Source organism: Halichondria panicea, chromosome 14 (genome assembly GCF_963675165.1).
Source record: "Halichondria panicea chromosome 14, odHalPani1.1, whole genome shotgun sequence".
Lineage (NCBI taxonomy): Eukaryota > Metazoa > Porifera > Demospongiae > Suberitida > Halichondriidae > Halichondria > Halichondria panicea.
The window spans coordinates 5,703,428-5,720,401 of NC_087390.1; the positions used below are offsets into that span (position 1 = coordinate 5,703,428).

At 42.1% G+C, this 16,974-nt stretch overlaps 3 protein-coding genes and 1 long non-coding RNA gene across 6 annotated transcripts in view; 1 reads left to right on the forward strand and 3 right to left on the reverse strand.

Moving 5' to 3' along the window:
* LOC135348024 (uncharacterized) overlaps positions 1-16,974 on the forward strand; it is a 90,493-nt gene that overhangs the window by 57,445 nt on the left and 16,074 nt on the right. Inside the window, exon 2 of the long non-coding RNA XR_010398624.1 lies at positions 9,444-9,619. This is a non-coding gene — a long non-coding RNA (uncharacterized LOC135348024). The remainder of the gene's footprint in view (positions 1-9,443; positions 9,620-16,974) is intronic.
* On the reverse strand, positions 768-3,535 carry LOC135347908 (neurogenic locus notch homolog protein 1-like). 3 transcript variants are annotated; one of them, XM_064546024.1, is made up of 5 exons: positions 3,374-3,535; positions 3,000-3,320; positions 1,557-2,172; positions 1,305-1,454; positions 768-1,125 (listed from the first exon to the last, which is right to left on the reverse strand). In XM_064546024.1, exons 1-5 carry the CDS (start codon positions 3,434-3,436, stop codon positions 902-904), a joined length of 1,374 nt encoding a protein of 457 aa, XP_064402094.1. In that variant the 5' UTR covers positions 3,437-3,535; the 3' UTR covers positions 768-901. The 3 variants fall into 3 exon arrangements, with proteins under 3 accessions (XP_064402094.1, XP_064402093.1, XP_064402095.1); XM_064546023.1 differs by having other exon boundaries at positions 768-1,149; XM_064546025.1 differs by having other exon boundaries at positions 768-1,149; positions 3,000-3,298; positions 3,374-3,533.
* Positions 3,776-5,856, reverse strand: LOC135347903 (fibropellin-3-like). The gene is made up of 5 exons (XM_064546017.1): positions 5,720-5,856; positions 5,372-5,668; positions 4,386-5,046; positions 4,187-4,315; positions 3,776-4,129 (listed from the first exon to the last, which is right to left on the reverse strand). Exons 1-5 carry the CDS (start codon positions 5,747-5,749, stop codon positions 3,813-3,815), a joined length of 1,434 nt encoding a protein of 477 aa, XP_064402087.1. The 5' UTR covers positions 5,750-5,856; the 3' UTR covers positions 3,776-3,812.
* Positions 10,214-15,449, reverse strand: LOC135348122 (neurogenic locus Notch protein-like). Its single transcript, XM_064546297.1, has 9 exons — positions 15,307-15,449; positions 14,936-15,256; positions 13,863-14,877; positions 13,665-13,817; positions 13,281-13,516; positions 11,863-12,177; positions 11,019-11,808; positions 10,819-10,968; positions 10,214-10,654 (listed from the first exon to the last, which is right to left on the reverse strand). The coding sequence occupies exons 1-9, from the start codon at positions 15,367-15,369 to the stop codon at positions 10,407-10,409; spliced, it is 3,291 nt and encodes a 1,096-aa protein (XP_064402367.1). The 5' UTR covers positions 15,370-15,449; the 3' UTR covers positions 10,214-10,406.

Sequence of the window (16,974 nt, forward strand, 5' to 3'; positions counted from 1 at the left end):
AAATGGGAGTCAAGGGTCGGAGAGTAAAAATGGAACAAGTACTCGGCTGAGATCTGCAGCTGCTTAATCTCTTGATGGTCATCATCCTCTGTGCTGTGACTCTCTTGTACATAGGTAAGTGCTACACCTGCATATACTGACTAGTATATAATTATACTGCTATGATCAGAGTGGTATAGTAGCTGCTGAAGGTATCTGCTCTAATCACCACCCTGGGATCCATTCTTAATTGTTTACGTATTCTCGTTTTCTTGCAAAGTGTTACAGTAATTATAGATTGTCTAGAATGGGAGTACATGCATGCACTGAAGAATGTTTTATTTATTTTCACTGCAATAATACTGCCGGCTGTTACTGACTGACACAAATTTCAAAACTACTAACAGCTTATTTGGTGACAGAATAGGTTTCACGGTTGTTTTGTTCATTATCAGTTAGAACCTGGGACATCTATAGTGCATCAGTAGAGTACAGGTTCCTCTGTAACTTGAACATGCATGTGATTGCTGTTAATGTGGTGGGTTTTGATGTCACATGACATACACATCGGACTATGGGTGTGGGTGTGATGAAAATTACCCGCTATACAGTAGAGAAACTTGAACTATGTTGAAGAATTGGTATAGGATCATTAATGGAGTACCGTATATCTTCTAATTTATCGGACACTTCTAATTACCCCGGACACTCTTTTGGGAAATTTTCGTTGTTCTAATACAACAGACACTCCATGCAGTACTTTAATATTACAAATATCCAGACAATACCTTGAAAAGTTGAGTTACCATTCATAGACGGCAAGTAAGACTCAGAGTGCTGCAGTTAGATAGCTTTGATCTAACTGCAGTACTGATTAAATAAAAACTAAAAGCTGGTTGTACTGCTCAGTTTCTGTACATTGTCATACACAGGTACTAGGTGTCTCATAGTCTGATATTGCAGGGGCCAGTTTATAAGGTACGTCCTCGAAATCTGCATCTCCATAAATTGAATTGACCAGTTCTGCATCGTTGAGTGATTCTTGGCTGCCATATATTGGGTTGTCAAACTCAGCTTCTGTTTCTGAAGTGATTGTATTTGTTCTGTTAGTCCTGTTCTCAGGAATCCCATACACTGGGTTGTCTCCTGGAATATAGGAAATGGTGTCTCCTGTGAAAACAACAGAAACATAATTATTAGCTCATGAGCATACTGAAAGAACACACTTGTTGTAAAGTAAACTACAGTAATAGTATAATTATAGGTATAATTAAGTAAACATGCAGTGTGTGTAGTATACACTTTCATGTTTAATAGGGTCTTACCTTGCGAGTGAGTGTCTTGAATGGTCTTCCCCTGAGCTCTCCTCCGCACACACACCACCACGACCACTATCAGGAGCAGGAGTATCAGCATCAGCACTAGGAGACCTCCCACCACTCCTCCTATCAGATCCCCTGGAGCACCACGCAACACTGCAGGAAGTATATATAATTATGCATAATAAATATCATCAGTTAAATGCCTGTGCATGGACAATGTAGTGTTGCACATCTCTCCAGTGAAGTCAGACTCACATTCACAACTGAACGAGTTGACACCATCCACACACACACCATTTCCACTGCAGTTCCTATTCACACAATCATCAATGTTGGTCTCACAATCAGCACCAGTGTAGCCAGGTTCACAGTCACATAGGAACATGTTCACCATGTCAACACAACCACCATTTCCACTACAGTTTATTCCATCACAATCATTAATGTCAGTCTCACATCTCTGTCCAGTGTAGCCAGGATCACATGAGCAGGTGAAGGAGGCTATTCCATGAGAGCAGTTACCATGGCCACTGCACACCCTCTCCATTAGCAAACACTCATCAATATCATCCTCACAATCAGCACCAGTATAGCCAGCATTGCAGACACAGGTGTAAGAATCAAGGTCGTTTGTACAAGTTCCTTGGTCACTGCATGTGACAGCATTGGAATCACAGTGATTAAACATCTCACAAGTGCTTCCAGAGTAGAATGAAGCGCATAGCACAGTAGCACTCAGAGTGATAGCAGGCTCGGTACTAGAAAATAGCCTTGTTGATTCCACTGAGAGACTCAGATCAAATCGATACCTTACAATAAGATCATCTGCATTACTATCAAAGTCAAACACTGGTATATAAAGCTGAGCTCCCTGCATTAACAAAATTTGTTACCCAGTGAGTGGGCGGATCATAGCAATCCAGTGCTCTGTATAGCATGTTGCATCACTACCATAGCAACCAGTGGCGTAGCCAGGGGGTGCCAAAGGGGGCAAATGCCCCCCCCTTTTCTGGATCTCTACTTACCAGTCAGCTAGGTAACAGGCTAGCTACGTTCTTTGTGTCTCTGTTGGTAATTATTGAATTAACAGTTACACTGCATGTGCAAACAAATATGGGTGGGGCATTGCAGAATCTGAGAATGGGTGGGTGTGATTGCATGCTCACATTTGGCCACAAGTATGCAATATTGGAATATTGGGTCCATGTGGCACGACCAAGGATAACATTCACAAACCAGAGATTGCTCTTCAATCTCTGCTCAAACTCTGGATAATTTAAGCCACAGAGCTAACTCTCAATCAATATCAAGTATCAAGTATCCAACTTTCGACAATAACCTCCACTGAAATTATAACACGAAGTGAAATTGAAACGCAACTAATTAAAATGGGTATGGCTTCCGGCCAACATTTTTTTGGGCACACTAAATCCTGGCTACGCTCCTGGCAACCATAATATATTGCACTGTATTATATGGCATAATGCACTGGGATTATATGCACTTTCACTGTGTGTAAATGCAGTATTGAGAAAGAAATCTACTTTTGGGACTTATGTGCCCCACCAGCCCACTCAATAACCCCTTTAACAGGCTACTACCTAGTTGTGGGAATAAAACCTAAGAATTTACTATGGAATTTATGAATACACTAAAAACACATGTCTTTTATTAGCAATAACAAACAGATCACATTACCTCCCAGGCTGTCGATATTCCAGTTAGATTGAATGGATTAGGGAGTCCAAATACATTAAGTTGTGAGAAGTCAATGTCTGCCCCATTCCAGATAACGCTACTGACTAGAGTAAATCCAGGAGCAGTATTGGGACACACTTCAGCAGAACTGGCACGTGGTATCAGACAGTAGGTGAAGTAGGTGTCACAGCGCTCCCCACTGCTACATTCTTCAAGACTGAGTGAATCACAACATCGACTGCTTGGGAGCATATTGGATGGATGACTGTAGGAGAGCATCTCCACTTGTACCACATAGTCTGCAGACACCAGTACACTGAGCTGCAAGCATTGGGACTCTCACAACTGCAGCTACTGACTATTATACCACTCACCTTCCCCAGCCATAGACACAGGCAGCTCATACACAATACAAGGACACTCATTCTCAGCACCATGCAGTAGTTCAATAGCTAGCCACTATCTTGTTTGAGATGTTAACAGCTATCTTGATGAGAGATGTGATGATCTATATATGTAGCTAGTCCTAAACCCACACATCCTGTTACCTTCATTTTATCACATGATGCATAATAGTGCTTGCAACCCCACAAGGAGGGAAGTCACTCAAAGATATCAAAACAAAACTCTATGTCTTCATACAGAACATGAAATGCAGCCTTTCATTCCATAATCGACTATATAGGCCCTAGCTACACAACCATAGTCCCCACACCACTTAAACTACGAGTTAAGATAATTATTAAGAGTAACCTATACAATTATATAGTAATTGCTTTAGGGGAAAAAATTAATTTATACGTTAAAATTAAGTCATTGCCTCATGTTGACATCATCATAGATATCACTAGTCTGTCCCAGTTTATCCTCACGCTCGGCAACGGTTGCATAGCTAACATTTACATTTATCATGAGTTTCTCATCCTTCTCATCCACACTCCCGTACACTGGTGGGAGGGGCTTCGACACATTATACAGGGGATAGTCATATTCCAGCTCTTGTAGAGAGGAGGGGGGTGGACCAGTAGGGAGGGTGTTGGTTTGAGGTTGAGCTGTGTTCATCTCACACACACCATACACCACGTTGTTCTGACATTGTATGCCATTGTCGGCTGTTCCTCCTCCACTAACTGCAGGGGAAGCAACAAGTTTGTGCACAGTACACACACACACTAAGATAGACCTACCGTTGTATTTAGACGACTCTTGCTTGTTTTTGACAATAATCACTATGACAATGACTATGATCACAATCCCTACCAGTCCCCCGACTACTCCACCTGCTATAGTAGCTGTTGTATCATCTGATCTCATCTCTGCAGAATAGAAAGCAAAGGCTTGTACAGCATTCACTGTCTAATGTGGCAGAGAAGTTAGTGTTTATACCTTGTGTCTCCACACTGCACATCTCTCCAGTGAAGCCAGACACACATTCACAACTGAACGAGTTGACACCATCCACACACACACCATTTCCACTGCAGTTCCTATTCACACAGTCATCAATGTTGGTCTCACAATCAGCACCAGTGTAGCCAGGTTCACAGTCACATAGGAACATGTTCACCATATCAACACAACGACCATTTCCACTACAGTTTATTCCATCACATTCATCAGTGTCAGTCCCACATCTCTGTCCAGTGTAGCCAAGATAACATGAGCAGGTGAAGGAGGCTATTCCATGAGAGCAGTTACCATGGCCACTGCACACCCTCTCCATTAGCAAGCACTCATCAATATCCACATCACAATCAGCACCAGTATAGCCAGCATTGCAGACACAGGTGTAAGAATCAAGGTCGTTTGTACACGTTCCTTGGTCACTGCATGTGACAGCATTGGAATCACAGTGATTAAACATCTCACAAGTGCTTCCAGAGTAGAATGGAGCACATAGCTCAGTAGCATTCAGAGTGATAGCAGGCTCGGTACTAGAAAATAGCCTTGCCGATTCCATTGAGAGACTGAGATCAAATCGATACCTTACAATAAGATCATCTTCATTACTATCAAAGTCAAACACTGTTATATAAAGCTGAGCTCCCTGCATTAACAAAATTTGTTGCCCAGTGAGTGGGCGGATCATAGCAATCCAGTGCTCTGTATATACCATGTTGCATCACTACCATAGCAACCAGTGGCGTAGCCAGGGGGTGGCAAAGGGGGAAAATGCCCACACCCCTTTTCTGGATCTCTATTTACCAGTCTTAGCTCTAGCTAGGTAACAGGCTAGCTACGTTCTTTGTGTCTCTGTTGGTAATTATTGAATTAACAGTAACAGGCTACTACCTAGTTGTGGGAAGAAAACCTAAGAACTTACTATGGATACACTAAAAACACATGTCTCAATAACAAACAGATCACATTACCTCCCAGGCTGTCGATATTCCAGTTAGATTGAATGGATTAGGAAGTCCAAATACATTAAGTTGTGAGAAATCAATGTCTGCCCCATCAAGTATAACGTTACTGACTAGAGTATCTCCAGGTCCACTATTGGGACATCCTCTATCAGCACTGGCACGTGGCAACAGACAGTAGGTGAAGTAGGTGTCACAGTTACTGGTTAAATCACAAGCTCGACCGTCAGAGCGTGTGTTGAATGGATGACTGTAGGAGAGCATCTCCACTTGTACCACATAGTCTGCAGACACCAGTACACTGAGCTGCAAGCATTGTGACTCTCAACTGCAGCTACTGACTATTATACCACTCACCTTCCCCAGCCATAGACACAGGCAGCTCATACACAATACATGCAAGGACACTCATTCTCAGCAGCATGCAATATAGTTCAATAGCTATAAGCAACTATCTTGTTTGAGATGATAACAGCTATCTTGATGAGAGATGTGATGATCTATATATGTAGCTAGTCCTGAACCCACACATCCTGTTACCTTCATTTTATCACATGATGCATATAATAGTGCTTGCAACTTCACAAGGAGAGAAGTCACTCAAAGATCTCAAAACAAAACTCTATAACTTTATACAGAACATCAGGGCCATACGAAGATTTTTTAGGTGGAGGGGCAGAAAAAAGGAATGGACCCTCTCCTTGCGATGCAGGGTGTGGGTCCGGGAGGGGGAAATTCCCTCTCCCGCCCCGCCGGAGGTGAACTTTTTACATTTTGTATGTTCTCAGAGATAAACAGGAGAAAGATACATAAATGAAATAATCTGCATGTGAGAGCTATAGCAAAATAGTTTATTCGACGTGGAAGCAAAGTCACGAGCAACTGCTTCAAAGTCAGTTAGCAAAACTTGTGTATATATAGACGCTGGGGATTCATCGAGCTTCGTAAGAAGAAGGTCCTATACTTTCTTCATCATGGGCAAGCTGATGTACTGAAGAGAAAAAATAATGAATATTGTGCCATAGTGAGCTCTAGCTATATAAATTTCAGCTGCATGTGGATTAACTTACTTTAGTTACTGTACAGTGTTGTTGCAACAAACCATGCACATGCATTTAACCAATGTGGTTAGATTAAAAGGCACTAAATATAATATCAGGACTGTGATCTGCTAGACTCTGCAGAGGAGTGCCCCACCCCATTTCACAGTCTGAAAACCAGGGGGGCTCTGCCCCCCTAGGTTTTCAGAGTGGGGGGCAACTGCCCCCCAGCCCCCCTGGTTCTTACGGTCCTGAACATGACATGCAGCCTTTCATTCCATAATCGACTGTAGGCCCTAGCTACACGACCACACCCACACACCCACACCACTTAAACTACCAGTTAGCAGATATCATATATCCGACTAGAAAAACATTTGCAATGTGAAAAATTGCTAGGATTGGCCAGGGGAACCACAAAAAAGCGTGGAAACAAGAAATCAGACGAGAGCATAACTCCAATAATTGTCTAGGTAAAAGAAATAGAGACTGAGCGGTCATCTGCCTCGTGGAAGCAATCGCAAATCTGAAAAAGCTTTGTAATCTAGGTTGTATTCGTTTGGAAACCCTGTGCAGAATGTCCTGGAGATGGCTGTACTTGGAGCAAATGCTGGGGAAGAAACTTACTTACTTACTTACTTAGTCAGTCAGACAAAGAGCGGTGAAACGTCGAAATAGTACAATTTTTAAAATGACAATATTCATTCATTAAAATGTTCATGGATTATGAAATGAGAGATAAAAAGAGAGAAAAGGCTAGATAAACTATCTGTTTAGCCAGTTCCTTGATATGGCCTTTCCCTGCAGAGATAGAACAGTTTGAACATGACTCAAAATAATTGAAATATTGCTAAACACGGCAAACCCACTGCCAAACCTACTGGTTTTACTAATAATTATAGTAATTGCTTTAGGGGGAAAATTATAGTACATAATTTATACGTTAAAATTAAGTCATTGCCTCATGCATGTTGACATCATCATAGATATCACTAGTCTGTCCCATGCAGTTTATCTTCACGCTCTGCAACGATTGCATAGCATTTACATTTATCATAAGTCTCTTGTCATTCTCATCCACACTCTCATACACTGGTGGGAGGGGCTCCGACACATTCCATAGGGGGTAGTCATATTCCAGCTCTTGTAGGGAGGGAGGTGGACCAGTAGCGAGGATGCTAGTTTGAGGTTGAGCTGTGTTCATCTCACACACACCATACACCACGTTGTTCTGGCATGGTATGTCATTGTCGGCTGCTCTACTAACTGCAGGGGGAGTAACAAGTTAGATATAATTATATACACAGTAAGATAGACCTACTGGGATATCGGAGTCACCTGTTATAGTCTTATTACCATGACAAGACCACATACAGTCCCCTATTTTCCTTTGAGCTTGTTTAATTCACCATGCACCGGCTGGCTGGGCACCCAACGGCTACGTTGTTACCCCTGCATATCCTGAGTTGCGGTCGCCCCCTGTGTTGTCACCCCCTGTGTGTATAGTGTTGTCGTCTCCTCTGTGGTTGCTTGTGCAGTATTTGGAAAAAAGACTCATCAGAGGGGGTCTTAAAATGGTTCTTCGAAGGCTTTGTATATGTGAAGCAATAATATACTGATTCCCAAAGCCAGTTAATGGCTGAAACTAATGAGAACCCATGCACATCCTGGAAAACCTCCTTATCAGTGTTTGCGCACACAGTCTGTCCACATTAGTCATTCACTTAATTAGACAGAGTGCTTGTCATGGACTAGCTAGTGGAGAGGGAGTCACAGCAACGGCCATTGTATAGTTATTTGGTGCGATGAGTTCTGTTAGGACCGGCGATAGTAGGAGGACTTGCATGCAAACAAAGTCTGGCTGGTGGAGTTTATTCGAGTTATTGAAGGACTGCTGTGTCAGCATTAATGCTAAACGTACTAGATGGCTTATACACACAGAGGGGGTCTGTAGTGTTTCTCTCAGTGTTGTGTGTGTACATATTCCAAAATACATTTATTTAAATAGCATATTAATAGTATGGCTAAAAGTGCAATAGGGATTAACTGATAGAACGCAATGGCAAGGATACTAATTGCTTGAGGCGTAGCCGAGTGCTATTAACCTTGCCAGTGCTTGTTATGAGTGCTATTAATCCCTTATTGCACGAGTAGCCATACTATTGATTGTTAATCGTTTGTGAATCTGATGCAGTTTTAAGGACATTTTTAGCTGCAGTTTCAGTAAAAAAATTAGCCGCGGCCGTTATTCGAACGTGGTCAAGGCAGTAATTGCACGTCGTTAATGACAACGTGCAATTACTGATACGCGATATCACTGTACGAATCCCAGTGAATAATAGGACAAAATGTGATTATAGCAAATAACAGGGGAAATGCAATCACTAGCTGGCATTATAATTATTATACTGTGTAGCGTGTATACTTCGAGGGTATAAACTTTCGCCTAAGGACTGTTAGAAAGGTTTTCACGGAATAGAACTAAGCCTTTTCCTAATTTGCATGCATGCGATGTTAAATTCGTGGGTATAATGTTTGCGGTACATCTGCAAAAATTTTACACCCTCGAAGTATATACTCACTATTATACCGTATGGCGGGAAATGTTCGCGGGTGCACATTTTGCTATTAATTGGTACGAGAGCCCCCTCATAAGAACTTTTTGCAATTGTAATATTCACAGTTTAATGCCAGGAAACCACACCCACCAAGAGCTTTGCATGTAAAATACTGGTGCGTGGGAGTTTCTCCCAGTTTTAATTTTTTCGTTAGCTGCTCTGCCTTCGAAATACACGAAATACAAAAATAGATCCTACAGCACAGCCCATGATTCCTGTTGTCAAATTGTGTTCTGCATGATAGTATCCACCACTGTAGTAGTGCATGCATCCCATGTGTTGTGCACATGTATAAGCTATAGCCACGACTTAAACCAGATCAGTGGTATGAACAACAAGGACAGTGTATATAAAAGTGCAGTCACACATACATCCATATAATTATAATTATAGGATCTAATTATCACTTATATTCGACTGCAGATCACTACTCACTGTATACTAGAGGTATAAGAGTGACCGTGCAATCTGATGTGTATTGCAATTGTGAAGAGATGGGTCGGAGAGTAAAAATGGAACAAGTATACTCGGCTGAGATCTGCAGCTGCTTAATCTCTCGATGGTCATCATCCTCTGTGCTGGGACTCTCTTGTGTATAGGTATATAGTGCTACACCTGCATGTATACTGACTAGTATATATTGCTGTGATCAGAGTGGTATAGTAGCTGCTGAAGGTGTCTGCTCTAATCACCACCCTGGGGTCCATTCTTAATTATTTACGTATTCTCGTTTTCTTGCAAAGTGTTGCAGTAATTATTGAGATTGTCTAGAATGGGAGTACATGCATGCACTGAAGAATGTTTTATTTATTTTCACTGCAATAATACTGCCGGCTGTTACTGACTGACACAAATGTCCAAAAACTACTAATTAACAGCTTATTTGGTGACAGAATAGGTTTCACGTTTGTTTTGTTCATTATCAGTTAGAACCTGGGACATCTGGTGAATCAGTAGAGTACAGGTTCCTCTGTAACTTGAACATGCATGTGATGCGGTTAATGTGGTGGGTTTTGATGTCACATGGCATACACATCGGACCATGGGTGTGGGTGTGATGAAAATTACCCGCTATACGATAGAGAAACTTGAACTATGTTGAAGAATTGGTATAGGATCATTAATGGAGTACCGTATATCTTCTAATTTATCGGACACTTCTAATTACCCCGGACACTCTTTTGGGCAATTTTCGTTGTTCTAATACAACAGACACTCCAGTACTTTAATATTACAAATATCCGGACAATACCTTGAAAAGTTGAGTTACCATTCATAGACGGCAAGTAAGACTTAGAGTGCTGCAGTTAGATAGCTTTGATCTAACTGCAGTACTGATTAAATAAAAACTAAAAGCTGGCTGTACTGCTCAGTTTCTGTACATTGTCATACACAGGTACTAGGTGTCTCATAGTCTGATATTGCAGGGGCCAGTTCATAAGGTACGTCCTCGAAATCTGCATCTCCATAAATTGAATTGACCAGTTCTGCATCGTTGAGTGATTCCTGGCTGCCATATATCGGGTTGTCAAACTCTGCTGCTGTTTCTGAAGTGAATGTATTTGTTCTTTTAGTCCTGTTCTCAGGAATCCCATACACTGGGTTGTCTCCTGGAATATAGGAAATGTTGTCAACTGTGGAAACAACAGAAACATAATTATTAGCTCATGAGCATACTGAAAGAACACACTCAGAGATCTCGTTGTAAAGTAAACTACAGTAATAGTATAATTATAGGTATAAGTAAGTAAACATGCAGTGTGTGTAGTATACACTTCCATGTTTAATAGGGTCTTACCTTGCGAGTGAGTGTCTTGAATGGTCTTCCCCTGAGCTCTCCTCCGCACACACACCACCACGACCACTATCAGGAGCAGGAGTATCAGCATCAGCACTAGGAGACCTCCCACCATTCCTCCTATCAGATCCCCTGGAGCACCACGCAACACTGCAGGAAGCATATATATATAAAAAGTACATATAATCAGTTAGAATTACCTGCAGATAGTGTAGTGTTGCACATCTCTCCAGTGAAGTCAGACTCACATTCACAACTGAACGAATTGACACCATCCACACACACACCATTTCCACTGCAGTTCCTATTCACACAATCATCAATGTTGGTCTCACAATCAGGACCAGTGTAGCCAGGTTCACAGTCACATAGGAACATGTTCACCATGTCAACACAACCACCATTTCCATTACAGTTTATTCCATCACAATCATCAATGTCAGTCTCACATCTCTGCCCAGTGTAGCCAGGATCACATGAGCAGGTGAAGGTGGCTATTCCATGAGAACAGTTACCATGGTCACTGCACACCCTCTCCATTAGCAAGCACTCATCAATATCATCCTCACAATCAGCACCAGTGTAGCCAGCATTACAACCACAGGTGTAAGAATCAAGGGCGTTTGCACACGTTCCTCTCCCATTGCAATTTCTGTCAAAGCAAAAGTTTTGACGCTCACAGTTTTCACCGATGTAGGGAGGGTTACAGTTGCAAATGAAACTAGTAAGTCCATTCACACACGTTCCTTGGTTACTGCATGTGACAGCATTGGATCCGGACTCACAGTGATCGAAGATGTCACAACTGTTTCCAGAGTAGAATGGAGCACATAGCACAGTAGCTCTCAGAGTGATAGAAGGCCCGGTATTTGATGTACTCATTAATGTGTTTGTGAATCCAACTGAGAGACTTAAATCAAATCGATATCTTACAATAACATCAACTGGTCCGTTATCATAATCCAGCACTTGTATGTAAAACTGAGCTCCCTGCAGTACAAGAGATGGTGCATGGATGGAAATACAATACAAGCAGATCATTACCTCCCAGGCTGTCGTTATTCCAGTCAGATTGAATACACGAGGATGTAAGGAATCAATGTTATCCCCATCATCAATCAAGGTACTAACTACAGTAAATCCGGGATCAGTAACTATATTGGGACACCTTGTAGCAGTACTGGTACGTGGCATCAGGCAGTAGATGAAGTAGGTGTCACAGCGGTTCCCTCCCATACATGCTACACCATTGTTGGTTGGATCACAACATTGACCATCATCAGAGCGGGTATTGGATGGATGACTGTAGGAGACCAGCTCCACTTGTACCACATAGTCTGCAGACACCAGTACACTGAGCTGCAAGCATTGGGACTCTCAACTGCAGCTATACTGACTATTATACCACTCACCTTCCCCAGCCATAGACACAGGCAGCTCATACACAATACAAGGACTCTCATTCTCAGCAGCATGCAGTAGTTCAATAGCTAGCAACTATCTTGTTTGAGATGTTAACAGCTCTTTGTGATGTGATGATCTCTGTTAGTATTGATTCACATGCATCCTGCTAGCATTCTATGCATTTAGTATATATTTTGATCTCGCAAGAGAAGGAAAAACACTCAAAACAAAGTGTGTCTTCATACAGGATGTTTATTCATGAACTGTATAGCTTGTATATAGAGCACATAATTAGGTAATCACCCCCATAGCTACATGATCATTGCATAGTCTCCCACACCACTTAAACTATGAGAGAGCAAATACTTGTCACTGAGGCTCAACCTAAAGCTAGATTTTAGATATACGCAGGTGTTAGAGACAAAAATATGGACCCCAGAGTCCCTCATGAAGTCACTTAAGATAACACAAGCAGTTGTCATGACATCACAAGATGAATCAACACAATATAGATTCGTAATAATAAACACAAGCACTTTTACACACTTACACTAGCTAGTGTCCAGTCAACCGGTTACTAAAGTCATGTGATTCCTCGAGTGTTCCCTAGTAATAGTTACAACGCTAGCAATAAGATGTTACGCAGTTAACAGCTATCTTGTAATGCTCTCTGTTCTTCCTGCTAGCACTCTATGCATAATATTATATCTCGCAAGAGAAGGAAGACACTCGTATCATCCTCACAATCAGTACCAGTATAGCCAGCATTGCAAACACATGCAGATGTAAGAGTTGATATTCGTTCTACCGGAATACATGCAATAAGCAAATAAAACTGGTATATAGGGTCATTCTAATGTTGTTTAACTGAACTTTTAGTCTTTTCTGGTCTAGATTAATAAACACTTAGTATACCAGTCGTGTGTGTGTGAGGGGGGAGGGGCATCAGGTTTTGTGAACTGTCATAAATCATCGTCAGAATTAATGTACCCGTTTTGTAAACTGTCATAAAACTCATCAAGGAGGACTAGAAGCTGGTCAGTTTCTGTACATTGTCATACACAGGTACTAGGTGTCTCATAGTCTGATACTGCAGGGGCCAGTTTATAAGGTACGTCTTCAAAATCTGCATCTCCATAAATTGAATTGATCAGTTCTGCATCGTTGAGTGATTCTTGGCTGCCATATATTGGGTTGTCAAACTCAGCTTCTGTTTTTGAAGTGATGGTGTTTGTTCTGTTCTCAGGAATCCCATACACTGGGTTGTCTCCTGGTATGTAGGAAATGGTGTCTCCTGTGGATATATATTAGCTCATGAGCATACTGAAAGAAAACACTCATATGCAGATCTTATATTATGAAGTAAACAACAGTAAATAGGTAAACACAGTGTGTTTGTATAGCTACTCCATATGTTAGGTGCATAAACAACTTTAAGTTACCTTGCGAGTGAGCGTCTTGAATGGTCTTTCTCTGAGCTCTCCTCCGCACACACACCACCACGACCACTATCAGGAGCAGGAGTATCAGCATCAGCACTAGGAGACCTCCCACCATTCCTCCTATCAGATCCCCTGGAGCACCACCACGCAACGCTGCAGGAGGTATATATACAGAGTACATATAATCAGTTAGAATACCTGCGGACAGTGTAGTGTTGCACATCTCTCCAGTGAAGTCAGACACACACTCACAACTGAACGAGTTGATACCATCCACACACACACCATTTCCACTGCAGTTCCTATTCACACAATCATCAATGTTGGTCTCACAATCAGCACCAGTGTAGCCAGGTTCACAGTCACATAGGAACATGTTCACCATGTCAACACAACCACCATTTCCACTACAGTTTATTCCATCACATTCATCAATGTCAGTCTGGCAAATGGTATCAGTGTAACCAGGGAAACAATCACAATCAAAGCCGTCAACTCTGTCAGTACAGTTGCCTTGTCCACTGCATTTTATGTTCACACAATCATCAATATCAGTCTCACATCTCTTTCCAGTGTAACCAGGATCACATGAGCAGGTGATGGTGGTTATTCCATGAGAGCAGTTACCATGACCACTGCATACCCTCTCCATTAGCAAGCACTCATCAATATCCACCTCACAATCAGCACCAGTATAGCCAGCATTGCAGACACAGGTGAAAGAGTTGACATTATCCATACAAACACTATTTTCACTGCAGCTCTGCCCCTCACAATCATCAATATCATCCTCACAATCAGCACCAGTGTAGCCAGCATTGCAGACACAGGTGTAAGAGTTGACCTCATCCATACAGTCACCATTTCCACTGCAGCTCTGCCCCTCACAATCATCAATATCCACCTCACAATCAGTACCAGTGTAGCCAACATTGCAGACACACGTGTAAAAATCAAGGTCGTTTGTACACAATCCTCGGTCACTGCATGTGACAGCATTAGACTCACAGTGATTGAAGATGTCACAATTGCTTCCTGAGTAGAATGGAGCACACAGCACAGTAGCCCTCAGAGTGATAACTGCCTCGGTACTTGATGAGGCAGAAAATAACTCTGTCGATTCCATTGAAAGACTAAGGTCAAATCGATATCTTGCAATAAGATTATCTGATCTGCTATCAGAATCACTCACTTGTATGTAAAGTTGAGCTCCCTGCAAAGGACAGTAAATTGAAATGCAATAAACACAACAGTATATTGAAATGCAGTACCTCCCAGGCTGTCAATATTCCAGTCAGATTGAATGGATTAGGGAGTCCAAATACATTACGTTGTGAGAATTCAATGTCTGCCCCATCAAGGATAACGCTACTGACTAGAGTATCTCGGGCTTCATTATTGGGACATCTTCTATCAGTACTGGCACGTTGCATCAGGCAGTAGATGAAGTAGGTGTCACAGCGCTCCTCTCCGCTACATTCTTCACGACTTCTTGAATCACAACATTGACCACTAGAGCGTGTATTGGATGGATGACTGTAGGAGACCATCTCCACTTGTACCACATAGTCTGCAGACACCAGTACACTGAGCTGCAAGCATTGGGACTTCAACTGCAGCTACTGACTATTATACCACTCACCTTCCCCAGCCATAGACATAGGCAGCTCATACACAATACAAGGACACTCATTCTCAGCAGCATACAGTAGCTCAATAGCTAGCAACTATCTTGTTTGAGATGATAACAGCTATCTTGATGAGATATGTGATGATCTATATATTATGTAGCTAGTCCTGAACCCACACATCCTGTTACCTTCATTTTATCACATGATGCATAATAGTGCTTGCAACCCCACAAGTCACTCAAAGATATCAAAACAAAACTCTATGACTTCATACAGAACATGGCATATGCAGCCTTTCATTCCATAATCGACTATAGGCCCTAGCTACACGACCACAGTCCCCACACCACTTAAACTAACAGTTAGCGGATATCATAGTTTGCTTTAGGGGGAAAATTATAATACATAATTTATACGTTAAAATTAAGTCATTGCCTCATGTTGACATCATCATAGATATCACTAGTCTGTCCCAGTTCATCCTCACGCTCAGCAACGATTGCATAGCATTTACATTTATTATAAGTCTCTTGTCATTCTCATCCACACTCTCATACACTGGTGGGAGGGGCTCCGACACATTCCACAGGGGGTAGTCATATTCCAGCTCTTGTAGAGAGGAGGGAGGTGGACCAGTAGGGAGGGTGTTGGTTTGAGGTTGAGCTGTGTTCATCTCACACACACCATACACCACGTTGTTCTGATGTGGTATGTCATTGTCGGCTCCTCCACTAACTGCAGGGGGAGTAACAAGTTAGATATATACACAGTAAGATAGACCTACTTGAATATCAGAGTCACCTGATATAGTCTTATTCCCATGACATGACCACACACAGTCCCCTATTTTCCTTTGAGCTTGTTTAATTCACCACCGGCTGGCCGGGCACCCAATTGCTACGTTGTTACGCCTGCATAGCCTGAGTTGCGGTCGCCCCAGTGTTGTAACCCCCTGTGTGTATAGTGTTGTCGTCTCCTCTGTGGTTGCTCGTGCAGTATTTGGCAAAAAGACTCATCAGAGAGGGTCTTAAAATGGTTCTTCAAAGGCTCTGTATATGTGAAGCAATAATAATACTGATTCCCAAAGCCAGTTAATGGCTGAAACCAATGAGAACCCATGCACATCCTGGAAAACCTCCTTATCAGTGTTTGCACACACATGCAGTCTATCCACATTAGGTTCCATTCACTCAATTAGACAGAGTGGCTTGTCGACATGGGAGCTAGCTTAGTGGAGAGGGAGTCACGGCAACGGCCATTGTACAGTTGGTGCGATGGGTTCTGTTAGGACTGGTGATAGTAGGAGAAGGACTTGCATGCAAACAAAGTCTGGCTGCATGGTGGAGTTTATTTGAGTTATTGAAGGACTGCTGTGTCAGCATCAATGCTAAATGTACTACATGGCTTATACACACAGAGGGGGTTTGTAGCGTTTCTCTGTTGTGTGTGCATGTTCCATGAACAATACGTTAATTGAATAGCATAATTAATTATATAACAGGGGAATGCAATCACTATAGCTGTACCGTATAGCGTGTATATTTTGAGGGTATAAACTTTCGCCTAATGACTGCATGTAAAGGTTTTCGCGGAATAGCACTGACAGTGAGCCTTTTCCTTTTGCAAGCATGCGATATTAAATGTGTGGGTATAATGTTCACGGTACATCTGCAAAACAT

What these genes read in the sequence shown, in the direction of transcription:
- LOC135347908 (XM_064546023.1), bottom strand. Translation starts at nt 3,436, where the DNA reads ATGGTGCTGAGAATGAGTGTCCTTGTATTGTGTATGAGCTGCCTGTGT. An exon ending in TGTGTCTATGGCTGGGGAAG is followed by an intron (nt 3,321 to 3,373) that starts GTGAGTGGTATA and finishes CAATGCTTGCAG; the next exon opens with CTCAGTGTACTGGTGTCTGC. An exon ending in CAACTCGTTCAGTTGTGAAT is followed by an intron (nt 1,455 to 1,556) that starts GTGAGTCTGACT and finishes TACTTCCTGCAG; the next exon opens with TGTTGCGTGGTGCTCCAGGG.
- LOC135347903 (XM_064546017.1), bottom strand. Translation starts at nt 5,749, where the DNA reads ATGAGCTGCCTGTGTCTATGGCTGGGGAAG. An exon ending in GTGCAGTGTGGAGACACAAG is followed by an intron (nt 4,316 to 4,385) that starts GTATAAACACTA and finishes TCTATTCTGCAG; the next exon opens with AGATGAGATCAGATGATACA. An exon ending in AGAGTCGTCTAAATACAACG is followed by an intron (nt 4,130 to 4,186) that starts GTAGGTCTATCT and finishes CTTCCCCTGCAG; the next exon opens with TTAGTGGAGGAGGAACAGCC.
- LOC135348122 (XM_064546297.1), bottom strand. Translation starts at nt 15,369, where the DNA reads ATGCTGCTGAGAATGAGTGTCCTTGTATTGTGTATGAGCTGCCTATGT. An exon ending in TATGTCTATGGCTGGGGAAG is followed by an intron (nt 15,257 to 15,306) that starts GTGAGTGGTATA and finishes CAATGCTTGCAG; the next exon opens with CTCAGTGTACTGGTGTCTGC. An exon ending in AGACACCTAGTACCTGTGTA is followed by an intron (nt 12,178 to 13,280) that starts TGACAATGTACA and finishes CAATGCTTGCAG; the next exon opens with CTCAGTGTACTGGTGTCTGC.